Below are 20,169 nucleotides of genomic sequence, written 5' to 3' on the forward strand. Positions count from 1 at the left end.
CTTATTTTGTCTCCAAAGCTCTCAGCTGAGTATGTAATGTTCGGTTACACCCGAACTTAGCCTTCCTTACTTGTTTCTTCTTAATATTATTAACTTATAATTATATGTAAGCACGCACGCTTCGCGGGACGCGGCGGGTACCAATCTAGTAACAACAAATATAAATGAAATAAATTATTTTTTTAAGCTAGCAAAAAATAATTTAAAATCATACTTATGAACTACTAGAAACTAAAGGGGGAGGGTGGTGTCTTAAAATATACTACCGATGGTTACCGAGGGGGGAGAGGGGGATAAAAAGTTGCAGAAAATGGGTCACGTAGTTTGGGTACGTTCCCTTAGCTGACATAGTGGCTGTGAACAAATAACAAGGAGAAATATTAAGAGGAGAAAATAAAATGAAAGGATATCAATGGAAATAAATAGAAATACAGGAAAAGAAAAGGAAAGGATGAGATAGTTATCGGTTTTTTATCGACGAATTATAGAGAAGTTACAGAATTCTTATTGAAAACTCATCTACTTTTTATCGAAAACTTCCCGATTTACTATCGAAAAATAATCGATTTATTAACGTAAGGTAACCCATATTTTAACGAAAAATACGATCTTCTAACAAAATGTTATCAGTTTATTTTTGACTTTGATAACAAACCAATAAATTCTCAATAACATATCGATAAAGAGTGTATAATTCGCCAATAGTAATCCCATAACAGTCATTATCGATAACAACTCGATATTAGTTAAACAACATCCAGCGGCAAATTGCAAGAATTCTCGACTATTCCCTCGCCTGCTGTTATCGTTCGAAACACTGAACTGTCGAATAAAAAACTCAAATCTGCTGTATACCATAATGTTCTTCATTTCGATCACTTCTATGGTAGTAGAACTTCACAATTTAAATAAATTGCGTATTTTACTTTAATCGTTTAAAGATCAATTTGAGTGAATTTTCCTTTGATTGAGCTGCTTTTTAAGTCTCAGTTGGGGCGTAAATTTTCGTGGAATATTAACTTGTAGAAAAGAGTGAAGAAGGTCTCGACGGCATTTTATGCTTGTAAAAAATGCTGGGGTGTATCTACTTTGGATCTATCACCCTATCTCTCTCATTCGGTCATTACAGCGATAGTAAAGCATTTCCTAAACTATGGAGTCTTTGTTTTGTGGACAGCCAAACAAAAAATAAACTACCTCAACAAATTAGACAGGGTATGCAGGTTATCAATGCTTAGCATTACGAGGGCACTGAAAACAACCCCGACACCTGCACTAGGGCACACAGTATATACATGTCCACTTATAGACCTGGTGGTAAAGAACATACAGTTAACATTTGCAACGAAGCTCAGTGCCTTGGAGCAGCTTGAGCGCAGACCATACGGCCGGAGTAGTATATCGATGACCTTATTTCTTATCTGTACTTCGAAGGGGCTCTTAGAATCACAATGGAGATGGATGGTTTACGCAAAGGTGCCCAAATGGCATGTACAGCGATGGTTCCAAATTAATGGAAAGAGCTTGGTCTGCGGTATACTATGCTGATCCGAAAATAAACAGATCCTACAAGCTGCCTGATCACTGTAGCGTTTAGTAGCCGTAACTAAAACAGTTAAAATAGTTTAGAAAAATATCTTAAACCTCAGCAGCACCAACTTTTATATTGACAACTAAGCAGCAATCAAGGAAATAATCCCGCATAGCACAACACCTTAAAGTTTTCTAGAGTGTAAGCAATTCCTGGAATCAATCGTGATGGGAAGAAATATACATTTATATTGGGTCCCAGGCAATATGAGAATAGATGGGAATGAAAAAGCAGATAAACTAGCTAAACGGGTCACATCCCTCGAAACATGCTCTCTAGATGTCACATTCTGATTGGGCGAGATTAAGAGAAGGCGAGAGTTGCACATGATCGATCGAGCGGAAAAGGCGTGGAACCAAGCGCAAGGCTGTAAAGTGGCGAAGATCATGTATAGATCTTGCAACCTTAAACAAACAAAGTTACTCCTATCAATAAAATTAGAGGTCTGTAGGCTCATGACGGGTATTCTGACCGGATACTGCCTGCTGCCGACACATACGTTTAAATTAGGCTTGATCAGTCATAGCAGATGTTGGAAATGCGGATTGGAGGAGGAAACGATGGCGCACGTTTTGTGCTCGTATCCTGGGCTTGCCGGGCTAAGACTCCAGCTATAAGCAGTGATACAGCTGTGAGATCCAGAGGCAGCAAGCGGTATATGTCTTCTAGTATTTGCCAAGAGTACGGAGTTGTTTTATAAAATAGGTTCTTGATAGGGTTTTTTTTCAGTTTGGTCATTAAACAAACTTCAGGTCGCACTACGGGCTCATTCAATCTATGTGAGGTAACACGGGTTGGTCAGCTCAACCTAGCCTGGGTCGTCATTATTTTCTGACAGGGTTTAGAGCTTTCGCCTTCTCGAATAGTTGCTTCTTTACTTCTCGTTTATGTATCTTATATTGGCTTTGGCTATATACATATGCATATCTGTAGTTTGTGTCATTACATACACGCTCTTTGTCGCTGTTTAGATGTGTGCGTAATTGTTTTGTTGTCTCATCTGCTCAGATTGTACAGTACTTTTTTACACGCGGCATAGTGATGTGTCGGAATTGCCAATTTCCACCACAATGTCAAAAAAAATCCGATTACAATAACAGCCCAATAACTCTTTGTATCCATAAACTAATTTTTCTGAACCCTGTCAACATAGTGGCGAATAGACCCCAGAACAGCCGATAATGTAATGCAGATATTTTCCCGAGAAGGCTCCAGAATATTCTCAACATGATTCCATAATTATCTCAAAATAGGTTCAAAATGATCCCGAAATTGTTGTACAAAAAGTCAGTAACAGTTATTTGCAATTTAGGAACAGGCTGCTGTAAAAATGTTTTAAGTTTGCATTTTGTTAAATCTAAAAATTTTTGATAGAGAAAAACAAAAATTAATCACTGTGAAACACTGAAAAAATCAAGAATTTATGTTTCTCACTGAGGAAGTCCTTTTTTGTGGTTGAAAACCGGTTTTTATCAATATAAGCCTTTTTGTTTAACGTTAACGTGCAAGCTCTGCTAAGAGAGTTGCTCTCAGGGCCGGCTCTACCATATACGCGAACTACGCGACCGCCTAGTGCACCAAGTTCTAGGGGCACCAAATTCGATAAACACTTTTGTACTAAAAATGCTTTTTGCAAACAAAAAAAAAAAAAACAAAGGAATTTTGTAGGGGCCCTATATTTAGTTTCATTACAACACAACTTGTCTGGTCCCATACCCAATTTAGTATTTTGTTGACGATACCAATTTCGGTTATGAGTGGCGAGCGTAGCTTTTCGAAACTGAAATTATTCAAAACGTACTTGCGTTCGGCCATGACTCAAGAAAGCCTTGTCGATTTAGCATTGCTATCAATAGAGCAAGAACTTGCGCAAAAATTAGATTTAAGTAAAATTATATCAATTTTCTCTGAGTTGAAGGCGCGGAAAATGAAGTTTTAGTAAACTCTAAGATAATTAAAAATACTTTTGTTGTCATATTTTCGTTCTTTTGTTGAAAAAAAAATATATTTAATATGCAAAAGAAATATTTTTTTGTTTTATTGACACTAAGTTTGAATTTAATATTTCTGATCTCTAATTTTCTGATCTCCAATTTCTTTCTATAAATACGGGAGAAAGGGGCCACAAATATAACTCGCCTAGGGCCCCAAATTCTCTTGAGCCGGCCCTGGTTGCTCTTTTAGGCTAAGTAAAGTAAAATCTATTTATAGACTGGAAATGTATTATTTGATTTATATGCGTCTCAATTCGATATCAAATAAAAGTGATTGCTGGGTATATAAAACACAAAGACACAGTACAAATAGAATAATATTCTGGCGGCCACCGTGGTGTGATGGTAGCGTGCTCCGCCTGCCACACCGTATGCCCTGGGTTCGCAACCCGGGCAAAGCAACATCAAAATTTTAGAAATACGTTTTTTCAATTAGAAGACAATTTTTCTAAGCGGGTTCGCCCCTCGGCAGTGTTTGGCAAGCGCTCCGGGTGTATTTCTGCCATGAAAAGCTCTCAGTGAAAAGTTATCTGCCTTGCAGATGCCGTTCGGAGTCGGCATAAAACATGTAGGTCCCGTCCGGCCAATTTGTAGGGAAAAATCAAGAGGAGCACGACGCAAATTGGAAGAGAAGCTCAGCATTCGATCTCTTCGGAGGTTATCGCGCCTTACATTTATTTTTTTTTTTTTTATTCTTATATTAGAGGTGGCACGGAGATGACACGCGCTAGCTAACCATTCCCAATTACGCGTCTTACGAAGTTCAGTGAAAATAAACTGTCAGTCAGTCATGCAAACAAACGTAATGAATAAAATATGAACGAACTTAAATAAATACATATTGGCACAATTTTCGTATGCTTTAAAAGGTGGAAATTCAGTTTTTCAAATAAAGTTTTTAAGAACATTGATGAAAATGAAAAATGTGAGGCATATATAAATATTAAATCAACTGCTTTTCCACACGGTCAAAGATTTGCATTTTAGGTAGAAACCACTAACATTTCAAGAAACTCCTACAAACTGGTTTGCAATAAAATAAAGCTGCTTTTTACATGTATACACATCCACATTTCCGTGCAAAAAAACGCTTATCATCACTTAGACAATGTTTAGGAGACCCATCTAGCGGCAGTTATTAAAGACTCGCAGCAGTGGTTAAATAACTCGCTATAAAACGAGTTGTGCTGCATAGCGGATATACGTACCTCTGTTGGTCATAGTGTATAAGCTACTAGCAGACCCAGCAGACGTTGTTCTGCCCTAACTTTGGTATATCTGCATACATTTTAATAAGCTTTTTCCGTCTAACTCTGCCCTCGCCCCTCTACACTTTTCCTAATCTGTCCCTGCAGTCAAAAGCCAAAGTAGTCAGCAAACATTCTAGTTCATTGACTAGAATTTTGTGGTCCTATTCATACTAGTTAGTGTATGAGTAGTTAATTGACTACAATTGTGTGGCGTTCATCATACTGGTCAGTTTTAGAATGGTTCATTGACTATAATTTTGTGGTGTTATTAATACTAGTTAGTATTTAAATAATTAATTTGACTAGAATTTCGTCTGTCGGCTCGAGGAAATGCGCGAGTGCTTTCTGTAGCCAATTTGCAATGCATACTTCAGTTGACAATGCTAGATATCGTCCAAATCAACGGGCACATAAACACAAGCATGACGAGTCAACCCTCACCGTTACCTCAACTGAGGTTAAAGAAGTTATTGAAAAGGCCAAGCCTTCCATATCGATAGTCCCAGACGGAAGACCTATACCGATGCCAAAACACCTTGGCCATGAGGGCATCAGTAGCCTAGGACATTTTTTCTACTTATCGTTAAAAGCCTATGCCTTTCCAGAATAACAGAGAAAGACCGGAAACCCAGTAACGTCAGAAACGAAAACGTTTAAAGCTGTTATGATTCCCTCAATTAAATGAAATTGTTCGGTTATCCAGCCATAAGCATGACTTCCGTAAAGTGCATATCACTACCACCATTCTGAACTCCCTTAACACTCATAACAGGACGGCGCTAGTGCAGCTTGGCCTGTTTTTACACAGTCAACCACTACTGGTTCGTTCCTTCTCCGGTATATAGATAGATAATTTATTGAGGATTGCACTGTGACCTTTGGTCAGCACCTCATCCCATCCGACTTCCACGATGAACCCTAGCAGTTCTCTTGGCTTGAGGGAATTAATGTGGGAATGTTCTGGCCATGGTGAACCCATAAACTTAGCCCTGCGTCTTGAGATTGCGTCACATTCGTGTGTTATTCCGTTACTTTTTAGTTTTCATATATATGTACGTATTTTTATTAAAATTTATTCCAAAGTATAATGTATTGAAGTGATAAATCTTAAAGTTATATACATATGTATATATATACATACCTTTTATATATATAAGATATAATGAATAACATAAACTTGAGCTAATCTATCAATTTTCAAGTAATTTTTCAACCCAACTGAGACTTGTATATTAAACAGTAGAATGCTGATGCAAATATCGACTAGTATGTCAACTGTTATTACATTGATGCTTAGACTGAGTATTATGCCAACTGGTATGTTGATGTTGAATACACTGACTAGTTTGTCAATTGGTATGATGCTGATGCAGAGGCTGGCAATTGATATTTCGTAGGACATCGCCGTGTTAAAAATACCAGTTGCTAATATGGAAAAAAGACAGAACTCATACTAGTTGAGATTTTTGGCAAACTAGTATTCTTCTAGTATACAACTAGTTGGTTTGACTGCAGGGTTGTATTCACTACTCCCTCCGTATTTTTCGCTTCGTCTATCTCCTTCTTTGTCTCATTCTATCTCTTTCTCAGTCTCCTTCTCTGTTTTCTCTTCTCTCAAGTTTTTCTCATTCTTCTTCATATCTTATTGCCAGTCCCAGAGGGTGGTATATATTTTGTTCCAGTCCCATTCCGAGTCTCAGTCCCAGTGCACTCCGAGTCTCAGTCTCAGTCGCAGTCCTAATCAGAGTCCAAGTCCATCTCCTCGTGGAGCTTGGGGGTGGGGAGGGAGGTAATGGCCTGAAGGTTTAACGCGGCCACATAAATCGTTCCCGAGATGGTCGGGCTAGCACCTTAATGGTGCTATGGTACCGGAGCGCGCCGGCAAGGGACCATCACATCGATAACACTCCCCAAAGCCTTCGGTGAGCAACCTTATCGCTACAACAACAACAACAACAACAACAGGGGTGCCGGGTCCACGTTTTGGCCTATATCTCGAGACTCTAGTCACCCAGGGGTACGAAAGATATATAGTGTCAAAGTACTCATAAAGAGCTTCCATTTGATACCCATATTGTACAAACACTTCCTGGAGTTACCCGGGTCCAAGTTTTGGACTATATCTCGAGACACTAGTTACCCGGTATCAAAGTACTCATTATACAAACCTTCCTCGTGGAAAAGTACATATATATACCAATTTTCATAATAATCTGTCCAGTAGTTTCTTATTTCATCGATGACATACATACAAACATTCATTTTTATATCTAATGGCTAAACCGATTTGGAATTTCAAAATCAACTAACAATAATCTCTCCTTCCTGTATCTTTCCTAAAAATTGCATGGCAATCTTTCTATCCGTTCTCGAGTTATGGAGCGACAATCAAAATGTACACTTCTTTTTATATATATAGATAGATAAATCGGTTCCGATGAATCGTGGACATACGAAACTTTCCGGGCAAAGAAGTTGAGAATAGTGCAGAGGTAAAATGGAGGGACACATTTTAGTTGCAACTGAGTATAATGCATACATACATACATATCAATTTTCTGCTCAGCAACTTCATAAGTGTAGATAAAGTTATGCACTTAGCAGTCCATATAAAATTTAAGTGCATATTCACATACATGTAGAAAAAAAACACAGCTAATATAAACCGTTCAATGATCTTTACTGAACAATTAGGTTTAAAAACAAGACCAAAATGCTTAAAATTTGCTGCGTCGTTTCATTTAATTTGCAAAAACTGGTCTACGTCATAGAATATTGAGTAGAGTGAATAGAGAACACTACTCTGAATCAAAAAATTTTACCCAAAATCTGCCGGGGGTAAATTTATTTTTATTTCTTCTAGACCTCTTCGGTCTAAAATTTAATCTTATTACATGTGCTCAGTTTAGCAGTGTTTTTTTATTGTGATGCCATTGGCGTCGGTTGCGGGTTCTGGGTTCCGATAAAGTATCGCCCTTCAGTTGCATCGCTATAAGTTTACTTCGGGTATAAATAACCTACCAATAAACGACAAGTGGTCGGAATAAAATTATGGGTTAAACTTAATAAGTTACAGCTCTAATAAGCTTAGCTGGTATCTTTTCAGCTAGTTTACCTATATTTTTTGGCCCACTACAGGTTAATCCTCCAGGAGCCCGATATCTGAGAAGATCCGATTTTTTTATCGAAACAGCAGATTATCGCAAATTTTCGATTTGGAGTTTGAACTCCTGGATTTAGTCTCTATTGGAAGATTGACTGACCCATTGAAAGATCTACTGTTGTTGTTCTTGTATTAACGGTAGAGACACTCCCCGAAGGTTTTGGGTAGTTTTTTCAATTTTGATGGTCCTTTTCCGGATGTATATCCGGTACGTTCTGGTAACAAGAACCATTGAGGTGCTAGCCCGACCTTTTCAGTAACCGTAAATATGACCACATTAAACTCTATAGACCATCCCCTCCCTAGTTCCATGAAGAGCTTGTTGTCGGCAGAGCCTCGCCCGCTAAACATGTATATGATGCATTCAAATTTTTAACAGGATTTCCAATTGGGTTGCGGAAGCTCTAAATCTAAAAATCTTTGTATTGCGCTTATGAACCCCTTGAATCCCAAGATCGACTGATCTTTACAGTAAACGTTCTGGAGGATTTTACATTTTTGTTTCCATAGCAAAAACTATTCAGCTGAACCAGAAGGGAGGCCTTTCCGTGGTTACTTTGAGCAAATTAAACTGAGCAATCGAATGCAAACAGTCGCTAAACGAAATGAAAATTCCATAGAAAAGCGTCTGTTGTAACTTTCGGAATGAGAAGAAAGTAGAAAATTGCAAGCACTTCCTTTGCACTGCATGCCATTCTGCACATCCCTAAAGGGCAATAAGGCCTGCATAAAGCTGCAGAAGTGGCGGACGAAAGGATATACGTGTTGATCGATGGTTTCAACCGAATAAAAAGAGATACCGACTGCAGTATTCTGTAGTGTCTTACAGACGAAAGAGTCAATTGTGTATTTTGAATGCCCTCATCGAGTGGCAGATATCGGCGCATAAGTCTAATGAGATTACTTCCTAATAGGCCTCAACCAACGACATGGAGGAGCGAAAAATTCCTCTCACTAACCTTTGTGAGGCTCAAAAATCTGAGGTGGTGGGTACTTTCAATTCAGATTTGTTTAGCTTGAAAAATCAACTAGTTCCTTCATATCCCAACATGAGCATGAGAACCTTGAAACCTGACATTCATCCCAGTTGGTTAACAACAAGTCCGTTGGCCTAATATTATATTCCCCCATTTTACTTAGAAGATAACCCAATGACGGTCGTATGGAGCTGTCGGCCTCGCCTATGCCGATTGTGAAAACTTTTCTGGCCCTCCACTGTGCAAATTCATGCCCCAAATAATTGCAAAGGGAAATATTAATATTACCTATGGACGTCAGCAAGGCTCGATACCTCCGCACGTTATCGGACTTTATCAATATCTTTTAGGTGACCTGGCTGCCAAACAAGACCGTTACATTGGTGTCTGAGACCGTGCTTCTTGAAGCAATGTGGCTGCTCACCCTTTTTCATAGACCTCTACTTGGAAAACACTGCATGGGCAGTGGTACGACAGAACCTCATGACCTAAAGAGGAGAGCCAGTCAAGTCCGTCTACATCCTTTCCGAGGATGATTCGGTATATTTTTGATCCCGATGACCTACATTCGTCGTGCTCCTTTTTAATTTTTCATACAAATTGGCGGGACGGGACCTACTTGTTTTATGCCTACGCCGAACGGTATCTGCAAGGTAGACAAGTTTTCACACTGCCAGGGCGTGAACCCAAGGTAGTCGGTATAGTAGGCGGAGCATGCTACCATCACACCACGGCGGCCGTGCGATTACGAACACTATAAACATGGGAAATTTTGTCCTTATTAGGTCTCTCCATATGCGTAACATAGAGGACTATTTGAAACTAAAGGACGCCCAATCCATGAACATACTGGGTTCATCCTACCTGGTAAGAGCTCTCACTATATAAAATTTAATATGTACTCACTCCGCCGGGATGGGCAACAGATCTTAAGATTATTGTCGCAACTAAAGACGTATTGAATTAGAGGAAGATATGGATCAGTTCACGATATATTAGTTACTAGCAGGTTACCCGACGTTGCTCGGCTTGGGCAGATACTAATCTAAATAAGAAGGTGTATTTTAACGCATTTCTTCCCGTTACTCAAAGTGAAGCAGTCAGTATATAAGATTTTATTCATCTTCTTCAAAATGAATCTCCCAATTTTTCTCATTCTTACCTTTTATAATTTCCTTATTTCTACCTCTTTTTTTTACACCCTCTCTCCTTCCTTTTTCTTAGATCCCTCATTCCTCTAATTTATCATTTCTTGATTCATTTTTTCAAATTTTAGCTGCACAGTTTTTGTCTATCGTCTCATATAGACAACTATTTTTACAATGGAATGCTTAAATTTAATAAAAACTTTTAAATCACTCAATGCAATCGCTTTAACTTTTTGTGAATTCAATGCTTCAAACAAAAGTTCGGCACTTAAGTACGTACATGGCGTATGCGTAACTTTTGCTGACATACAAAATGTGTCGCACCTCCCAGTGGCGCACGTGAAATTAAAAAAAAAATATTACTTAAAATTCTTAGTTCTGAAATATGACAAACCTTCGTCTTGATCGAAGAAACCTACAGCCAATTTGGTGATGATTAAAGTGTGGGAAATACGTTTCCATAGGGAGCACACACACAGACCCAAAATATGATTTTTATGTATATACTAGCAGACCCGACAGACGTTGTTCTGCCCTAAATTTGGCCTATCTGCATACATTTTAAAAAGCTTTTTTCATCTAACTCTGCCCTCCCCCCTCTTCACTTTTTCCTAATCCTTTTATTCACTCCTCCCTCCGTCTTTTTCGCTTCATCTATCTCCATCTTCGCCTCATTCCATCTCTTTCTCAGTATCCTTCTCTCTTTTCTCTTCTCTCAAGTTCTTCTCATTCTTCTTCATCCCTTATTGCCTATCACAGAGGGTGGTATTTTGTTCCAGTCCCAGTACCAGTCCCACTCCGAGTCTCAGTCCTAGTCCTAGTTCATCTCTGGTCTACTTCCCGGAAAAAAGGATCGTAAATACTAATATAGGCAAATTTATTTACCAAGTTTCAGGCAAATCGAATCGGACGTATGTAAATAGGTATGTGGGTATTATTAATTAATTTCTTTATTTCGGCTGCGCATGCATATTTATCAGATTTGTCAGGTTGATGCGACTGAATCGAATATCCCAATGAAAATTACTTTAGAGCTCTCAGCAACAGCTTTCATTTGATATCCCTATTACCCACGCATTCTAGGGGTATCCGGGTCCACGTTTTGGCCTATATCTCGAGACCCTAGTCACCCAACTCTATAACATATTACTCTATATTAAAGCACTCATCAACAGCTTTGATTTGATATCCATATTGCATAAACACTGTCTAGGCATTCACGGGCCCCCATTTCGGCCTATATCTCGAGTCCCTGTACGTCGATCGCAACCACCGCGTGAGGTATACGCAACTTGTGTGAAAGTTTTAACAAAATCGACCGACGCATCTCTCCTAACACCGGCGACCAACTAACACACATTTTAACCTTTCTTTATATATATATAGATTTTTATTTTTCACACTTCACTATAATATTAAAACGAAATGCAGATTTTCGTTGCTTTTGAAATTCGGCTTAAAAATTGCACATGGAACAACTAACGACTCTCCCGAATTAAAAAAAATGTCATAGTACCTCTTAATCGCAGGCCCCCTCAGAAACCCCTCCGAAGGTAATCCCCCCTCTCTCTTGGCGGGCCTGGTGATGTTCTATACTTGATATCATTCGCTATAATAGTTTTTTATTGATAAGCACGTTGTTTAATTAAACACTAACCAATTACACGGAAGTATATCTGCACCACCTGAAAATATGAGTGCCGGTGCATATACGTAACATTTTATTATTACGTATAAACATATAAAAAAATTTGCAATAAAATAATATTGCGACTATAAACTGAGATATAACCTATCCTATATTTCAAGTTAGATCAAACTACACACGGGGTGCGAAACAAATTCAAAATTGGTTCAGTAGTTTAGGAGTCGATCGCGGACAAACAATGTGACACTTGATTTTTATATATAAAGATATACATATATATATATATATGAGGTAAAAAATGTTGGCTACTGTCGATATTTCCAAAGACTTCAGCCCTTTGAAACAAGACATAAAATTTTTAAGTACAGATCACCCCAACATACCCAATAATATAACAATCGTTATCTCTTCAATTTCATATCCAACTTTTCACGCATATCCGAAATAATTGGGAATTTCCAGTTCAGAGGAAGAACGCAATATGGACGACCAATTAATGTGCGATGAAGTGCATTTACGTACGTTAAGTCAATCGCCGTTGATGTTGCATCAAAAACAACAACAACAACATAGACAAAGCCAATATAGTACACACAGCTCAACAAATTCCATAACACCAATTCAACGAAGACGCTGCTCAGGCGGAAATGCTATGACTATTTATAACGAATTCGAGCTTCCACGACCGCCATTGGCACAACAAGAGCAACTCGATGACGATGACCTCAAATGCCAGTGTATTAGTGTAAATAATGTCAAAGTCATGTCGCTGACCCACAACGATGACACGACAATGACCGATAACGGTGATAGTGGCGTGGGTGGTGATGAAGATGACAACGATTGTGGTCTTAGCAATCCCGCAGCGCAAATTGTGGACGACGATGAAGTTAAAATAACCACTGAGACTAACGACGCCGAGAACGATGTGGTGGATGGCAGTATATTATATGCGAAGGTATGTAAGTAAATGTGTATGTGGTTGTCTGAAAATTTAATAGTAGCATTAACATAAACAAATATCAGAAAATAAAACGCTGATTTACTTGAATTGTTCTTATTCTTTCTTTTTTGCTTCTTCAACGCGCAGCAACTGCCAGATATGTCGAAAATACCACGACTTCCTGGTGATGGCGCACAAATGGATGAATATGAACAAAAGCCGTCTAATTTGTTGCCCAGTTCCACAATGAATAACACAAGTTCCTGGACAACGAAACGACCTGCAGCCTCACAAATGGGAGTTGGTGTGATGAGTGGTAAAAAAAATATGCCGTTACGTGTGCAATCAGTGCGTATTGTAGAACAGAAAATGAAACTAACACCAAAGAGACGAACCGAAAGTTGCAGCATATTTGGCAGTACAAGCAATTACGGTAAGAGGAAAATAACTCCTTTTATATTTACGTGGACTACCTTTTTAGTTTCGTGCCTAAGCAATACAAATTCAAGAGGTTGGTTAGAAGAGTTCAGACAGTTTAATACTATGTATAGAAACAGCAGGCTGAAGCACGCAAAGAATTCAATAATTACTTCTAAAATTTCAATTAAGGAAGTTAAATACAAGGTGAATCTATACAAGTTGTCAGCAAGGCAAATTTAGCCAACTCGCCATGCAGAAGAATGTCAATTAAAAAAAAAAGTTTCATTGATTTCGATTTAATGATATATTGTTGCACAAGGCGTTGTAAGGAAAATAATCAAGAAGAAGCAATCAGCTTTTGGGATACAAACACTTGGTACTGAATTCACCTTGGTCGGATCGAAACAAAATTCTATATTTGAAATATGAAGCAACGTTACTCTAACAACCAAGGTATTCTGGTACCAAGAATAATACCAATTTTACACAGCGGCCGCCGTGGTATGAGGGTAGCGTGCTCCGCCTACTACACCGAAGATCCTGGATTCACGCCCCGCACAAAGCAACATCAAAATTTTAGAAGCAAGTTTGTTCAATTGGAAGAAAGTTTTTCTAAACGGAGTCGTCCCTCGGCAGTGATTTGGCAAGCACTTCAAGTGTATTTTCGAAATGAAAAGACTCTCAGTGAAAACTCATCTTCCTTACAGATGCCGTTTGGAGTCGACATAAAATATGTCGGGGACCGAAAATTTGTAAGAAAATCAAAAGTCGGCGTTAAACCTCTTCGGAGGCTATCGCGCCTTATATTTATTTATCTTTTACTATTTTTACTACGGATTGGGATGGAAAAAGCCTAATGCACCATAATTACTGCCATGACAGCAACCCTATGTCCGTGAACCAAAAACCACTCATTTTAGAATCGTCGCCCACTCAGGAGCCGCTTTCGCATTTCCTCTGGGTTGCATTCTATATTTATCGTTCTCTAAGAGCCTTGTTCGCACTCATCTGGGGCACACGGTTCTGATTTGACTGATTCTTTCTTAGAGCATTTGTCAGTGCTGGCTCCATCGCGAGAATTTGAAGAAAGTTGGTTCAGCATCGTCTTAGGATCTCCGAAGTGTTTATTGTATGCAGGAATTTTTTTAAAAATCCTTATCCAGAGAGCATTTGGGTAACGTAGTTATCATTGGACATTTCAAGACTCATGATTTCATCGTAACTGACGCTACAGAGGTCAGAACCAAGAATTGATATCTGTGCCACTCTGCGTGTTACTTTCATGGCCGCGGACTCTCTTAGGGTTGATATATAAGTATGCGATCACTGGGATATCTTCTGATGATTTTCAATCATAGTTGTAAGATGGCCAATATGTGTGCCAATCTTTCTTACCTCTAAGATTGTAAGGAGGATAGCTCGCTTGGATTTGCATTACCTCGTTGTGTTAATTTTACGCATGTATGAACGCCTTTAATTTCGCCCAATGTCATTTTCGGGCCTTAAGCCATGTATTGTTAAACAAATCATTACGATTTTTTATGATATAAGGAATTTTCCCCTTTCATGCATTAAACCTTGCGCTATTAACGAACAAATGAAATGGAAAGCGGCCTTTTCTCTTTGATGTACGAATGATATCACCTTGCGTCTTACTATGCTATCTATAAAGCAGAAGTGACAGCTTCATAGCCGACAATGTTTCAACTAAACGCCGAACCTACTGCTCCACAACATAGCAAAGACCTCACTATTAACGATTAATTTCATCCATGAAACGGAATTGCAGATGGTATAAAACCCAAGCCAGTTTTCAATAAATTACAGAATTCGTACCAAATACTCACCATCCGCTTTTGGGGACGATATTTTCAGAATTTTCCTGAAATATTAATTGACACGAATTTAGCTTTCTCGGTTCTAGATATTTGTAGTCGATATGTTATACTCCTTTCCAACATCACTGCAATTAGAGATATATTTCTCATAATCGCATGGTTCCACCCTTTGATGAGAGGGATGATGCTGCGAAACGTACTGCTACTTGTGCAATATTGACCAGACATGATTTCTGTACTTAGTAACTTTAGAAACTTTTATGTACTCCTGTTACATGTAATGATTGCAAGATTAAATTGGCATTGCTGGAGGAGAGAGGCTAAAATAGATATAGACAATATCTCTACACTGGCAAATTCTTCCTTTGGCTCGGATACAGACAGAATTAATTGCAGTTTCATAATTTTTTTTAATAATTTGGGAAAAATTTAAACAACATGACATCAGGGCGGACAAGGCGACAGCTGTTTCGATTATACCATGTAAATCTCTTCAAAGCCTTTTCTCACGGGAGTAGGAGTCGAACCCGCACTCCTACGATAGTTAAAGCCTTGTCCGTCCTGATGTCACGTTGTTTAAATTTTTCCCCAATTATTAAATAAATTATAAAATTAAAAATTGCTTGAAATAAATGTTTTCATACATTTAAAGTGATACGGGCAATCCTCGGTTAACTCATATAAATTGCAATTTCTTCCAAACGGAAGCTGACGCTATTAAAAATACGTTAGAGTAATACCTAAATACAAGAGGTACAAGAATCTTATAGCTCAAGAAAGCACTTACAAGCTCGACGCGTATTCCTGTATGCATGTACATTCAAAAATGTGTGTCTTGAGTCAGCTTCAGGTTCGGTTAGATTAAACAGGCCTGTCAATAAAGATTACTCTTAGATTGAATGTGTTCATAGTATTCCAAGAATTTATTTGACGACCAAACGAAAGAACCCAAAGCAGATGCCAAGACTTAAGTTTATGCTTAATTACTACCTCAGGATCTGGCAACTCTGCCACGCTTTATAGTTGTAGCTTAGACCTGGAGAGCGCAGGACACGAACACAGAACGCACTCAATCGGATCTCGTACTTCATACACCTACTGTTGCTGACGAGACCTAACTTCTTCTCTCTTCAGAGATATGGGCCACTTTTTGAGTCTACTATCGTACACTTTGCTCATGATCTTAGAAATTTTGCAGATCCGCGCATCTCTCCACGCCTTTTCTGCTTGATGGATCATATGCAAACCCATGTCTTCCTTTTATTTCCCCCAAACGGATTGGGTCGTCTATCGTCGATTAGGTGAGCGTTGCACCGTCGTTTGCCAACTCATCGGCCTTTTCGCTACGTTCTATCCCTTTATGATCGGAAGCATAGTATAGATGTATGGTCCGGCCTGAGCGAAGTGGTTTTTCAATGTTCCTTTGTATTTCAGAATACTTCTTGATGAATGATGAAGTACTATGTGAGATAATTACCCAAATATGGTCAACCGTTGGCATACATGTTTACAAGCGCACACATTTGTATAGCGATAGGTGTGTCTATGGTGCAGCTAAGCATTTCAGAAAGCCCCAGCTGTGATAGCTGCTATCAACATAATTCTCGTTTACCTATCTAGCTTTTTCAAGGAAAGAGCATACATATTTTAGTCTTGACGCTTTAAATTTTGCTGAAAAAATCTCAAGAACCTGCGTTTGCATGTTGGGAACTTATCTCTCACTGAGCAGCGATGGCTAAATAAATGAAAGGCAGTCTCACCGTTAGGTAATGAGAAATCACAGCGCATCATTAAAGTGGGCTGTCTCTTCGCAGGAGCTTCTGCCGCTTTGTTTTATCGAACCTGGGAGATAGAACTTTTGGAAATAGAACTTCGTATTTATAAATAAGAATACATAGAGCATACGTCTGTTATACTATAAGTTTGTTCATCGCGACGTTTCTGTGTGATGACCCCTTTCAGGAATTTGCTATAGGAGTTCTACTGTAAACCATCTTTTGTGTAGTTTTGTCATTTCCATATACTTTTTAACTGCTAAGCACAATACTCAAAGGAGAGCCCACGTGTAGTAGTTTTGAATTGCTTTTAGTGTACTATAATTGAGCTATTTAAATTGAAAAACATCATTGGAATATTTAATTTCCACGTTTTTATTGTATGCAGGAATTCTTTTAAAAATCCTTATCCAGAAAGCATACGGGTAACGGGGTAATCATTGGACATTTCAAGACTTCTGCTAATTAATTGAAATTCTTTAATTCCTTTGCAAACCAATTCCATTTCATATTTTCTAATACATTCATCCATACATACACATTTTTGCATCGCATCTGAATCACAATTATTCTTTTACAAATAGATTTTGAGGCAGATGATGATGGTACAAAGATATCAGAACCAAGGCCACTCAACAACCAAACCTATTCGGCTTTCAAAAGTGCCAACGTTGTCAAAGGCATTTTATGTCCATCACTAACGAACTCATTCAAGCAACATTCATTGGAACGTTCTTATCTAACTTATACACATCGTCAACGTCAAAAATCACTTATTATTGTTAATTTGGTCGATTTTATGCTAAAAGTCACACTCGCTATTATTTGGTTTTGTAGGGAGGGAAAGAGCAGCGAAACGTCGGTAAGTCAATTCATTGAAAGATAATTTAATAATATTTATGTAAATTTGATGAGAACTTTATGGTACAGTTTTTTGAGAGAATGGCCCACATGAATAAAAGATAATGTATATATCTTTGTAGCCTGTAAACTGTGAAGCTGCTCGACCGTGCTTTGTTCATATTTCCGTATAGTTTCATGTACACATGTAGAGTGGTATTTTTTTTTAAGGAAAGAGGACCGGGGAGGATGTTTTCAAAGAATTCAGTAGACTTTATAAAGGGGCGGGAGGGGAAGAAGAAGAGGAAGAGGAAGCGGATGAGGGAGAAGAATTGGAGGAGGGAAAGGGAGAAGGAGAGGTAGTTGAAGAGGTAGTGAAAGTCAAAGAGGAAGGGGAAGAAGTGGAGGAAGAGATTTAAGCAGAGGAAGATGGCGCGAGAGAGGAGTGGGAATATGGAATATGGGAGAGGAAGTGGAAGTGGAAATGGAGGAGATGGAGACGCAAATGAAGATGAAGAGGGAGAAATAGAGGAAGAGGAAGGACAAGAGGTAGAAAAAGGGGAAGAAAAGGAAGAGGAAGTAGAGGAAGCCGAAGAGTTGGAGGAAGAAGACGAGAAATAGAGGAGGGGTAAAGAGAAGGAGAGAAAAAATTTAGCGACGAACTACTCATTCCAACAACTAATGCTGCATCCAGCGAACTGAGTCAAGCAAGACGCTTGCAAACAAAAGTAAGGGTGTAGTTTGACTGAAACTTAGATAGAATACAAAGAAGTCGAAAATTTCAAAATCTTCTGATATCACATTTTTAGTAATAGCTTTAGCACCACCACTATGCTAAGCTCCATAAATACTTAAGTAAATTCCTCATAACAAAACGGTCAGCGTGGTATTTCGACACAGCCAACCACGCTGCACGGATCAAAAACACCTCTCCTTACACCGAATCTTAGCGATGGGCCGTAAATTACCTGATATTTGTATGGGCGTCTATGTTATTTAGAAGGCAAATATCCAGGATAGATTTTGTTCGTGAATGCTCAATCTCAACTTAATAAAATGCTATTTTCTGATTTGTTCAATCTTTTCACAACGCACAGTTTCAGACGATTTCTGACTTATTCCACTGCATTTCTATTCCTTGTTGGAATAGCTTGGAAAAGACTACAACGCTGACAATTAGACATCCATGTCAAATAAAGTAATCTTAACTTCGCCACACTAACTACCACTTAATTACGTTGTTATTGCGAAAATACTCCTCAAAAGTTAAGGGATAGACCTTCAGCGATATAGTTCGGCACTAGTAACTACTGACACTAGCCTAACTGCCGCGCGGACAATTTTCTTACCTTTCAAATTTGTAGGTTTCCGTCCTCAACATAGTCGGTGCGTTTAATATGTACAGGCATACAAAATTTCCTATTTATCATAATACCGGTCTTCATACCACCACCCTTTGCTTCTTTAAATTGGTCAGGATACAGTGAGGGGAAATGCTAAATATTGAAACGCACCAACAGACAACTAAGTAGTGCCCTAAAGCTACCAGTCCAAAACATGAATGCACCTGATATGCAGATTCTGTGCTCAATTCTAAACTTAGGAAGACTTAAGGCTCACGATGGGCATAGTAACTGGACACGGCCTTTCTGCGTCACATGTTTGTAAATTCGGCCTCGTCAGTAACAGCAGTTGTGGGAAGTGCGAGCTGTAGGAAGAAACATTGAGGACGTTCTATGCTCCCGTTTCGCGCTGGCCACGTCAGACAACTTTTATTGGCCCAAGAAAAGTGTCCGCTGAACGGAGTGGGTAGCTATTTAAAATTTTGTTTACTTAGGTAATATATAGGGGCGGCAGTGTTGCTAGATATCGAGGCATCAATTAAGCTAGGTCCTAGAAAACTTATAGTATTTGCCAAAAGGATGGAGTTATATTATAACATAAGTATTGACACCTGATTAGAGTCCTTCCGTTAAGTCGTCAAACAAATTCTTGTAACGCTATGGACACATTCACTCCATACGAGGTCTTTACTTACCAGCTAGTTGAACCGAACCTAACTCTAAACCTAACATAGCAAGATCTCATCAAACAAGGAAGGTTATTTACCTCTCACAAATCACATAGCCAAACTTTGACACGGACATAATAATAAGTTAAGCCTCTACTAACTAAACATAGCCGAAATTGCTTAATAAGGGACCCACATATGAAGTGTTGTACACGACACAATCTAGCTATAGGACTGTAGTTCCTTAGACATTCCTATAAAACACATTACGGTTTCAGCAACAGCAAGACAGTCATCACATACAGCCTTGTTAATATTTTCATTATTCGTAAGTATAGTCAGAGAGACACCTAAGCCTTTTAACAGTCCATAAGTTCCCACTTTCGAAAAGTACTGAAAATTTACAACGGCAACATTGACACCAATTAACTAAGGTGCTAGACTCTTTTTTCTGCAGCACTCCCTCTTCTTTTTTGATTTCTCGTATCTCATATCAGACTTCTAAGCAGGCCGGCAAAATTGTGGGTATGGTGGTTAGGACTATCCACCCTGGAAATAGAAATAGTGAATA

At 38.7% G+C, this 20,169-nt stretch overlaps 1 protein-coding gene across 4 annotated transcripts in view; it reads left to right on the forward strand.

The window, feature by feature from the left end:
• Ac78C (adenylyl cyclase 78C) overlaps positions 1-20,169 on the forward strand; it is a 202,605-nt gene that overhangs the window by 98,882 nt on the left and 83,554 nt on the right. For all 4 annotated transcript variants that reach the window (XM_067788196.1, XM_067788199.1, XM_067788198.1 and 1 more), the window contains exons 2-4: positions 12,234-12,729; positions 12,862-13,147; positions 17,332-17,609. In XM_067788196.1, coding sequence (XP_067644297.1) covers positions 12,234-12,729; positions 12,862-13,147; positions 17,332-17,609 — 1,060 coding nt within the window. The remainder of the gene's footprint in view (positions 1-12,233; positions 12,730-12,861; positions 13,148-17,331; positions 17,610-20,169) is intronic.

The sequence above is a fragment of the Eurosta solidaginis genome, chromosome 5 (genome assembly GCF_040869045.1).
Source record: "Eurosta solidaginis isolate ZX-2024a chromosome 5, ASM4086904v1, whole genome shotgun sequence".
NCBI classification, from domain to species: Eukaryota; Metazoa; Arthropoda; class Insecta; order Diptera; family Tephritidae; genus Eurosta; species Eurosta solidaginis.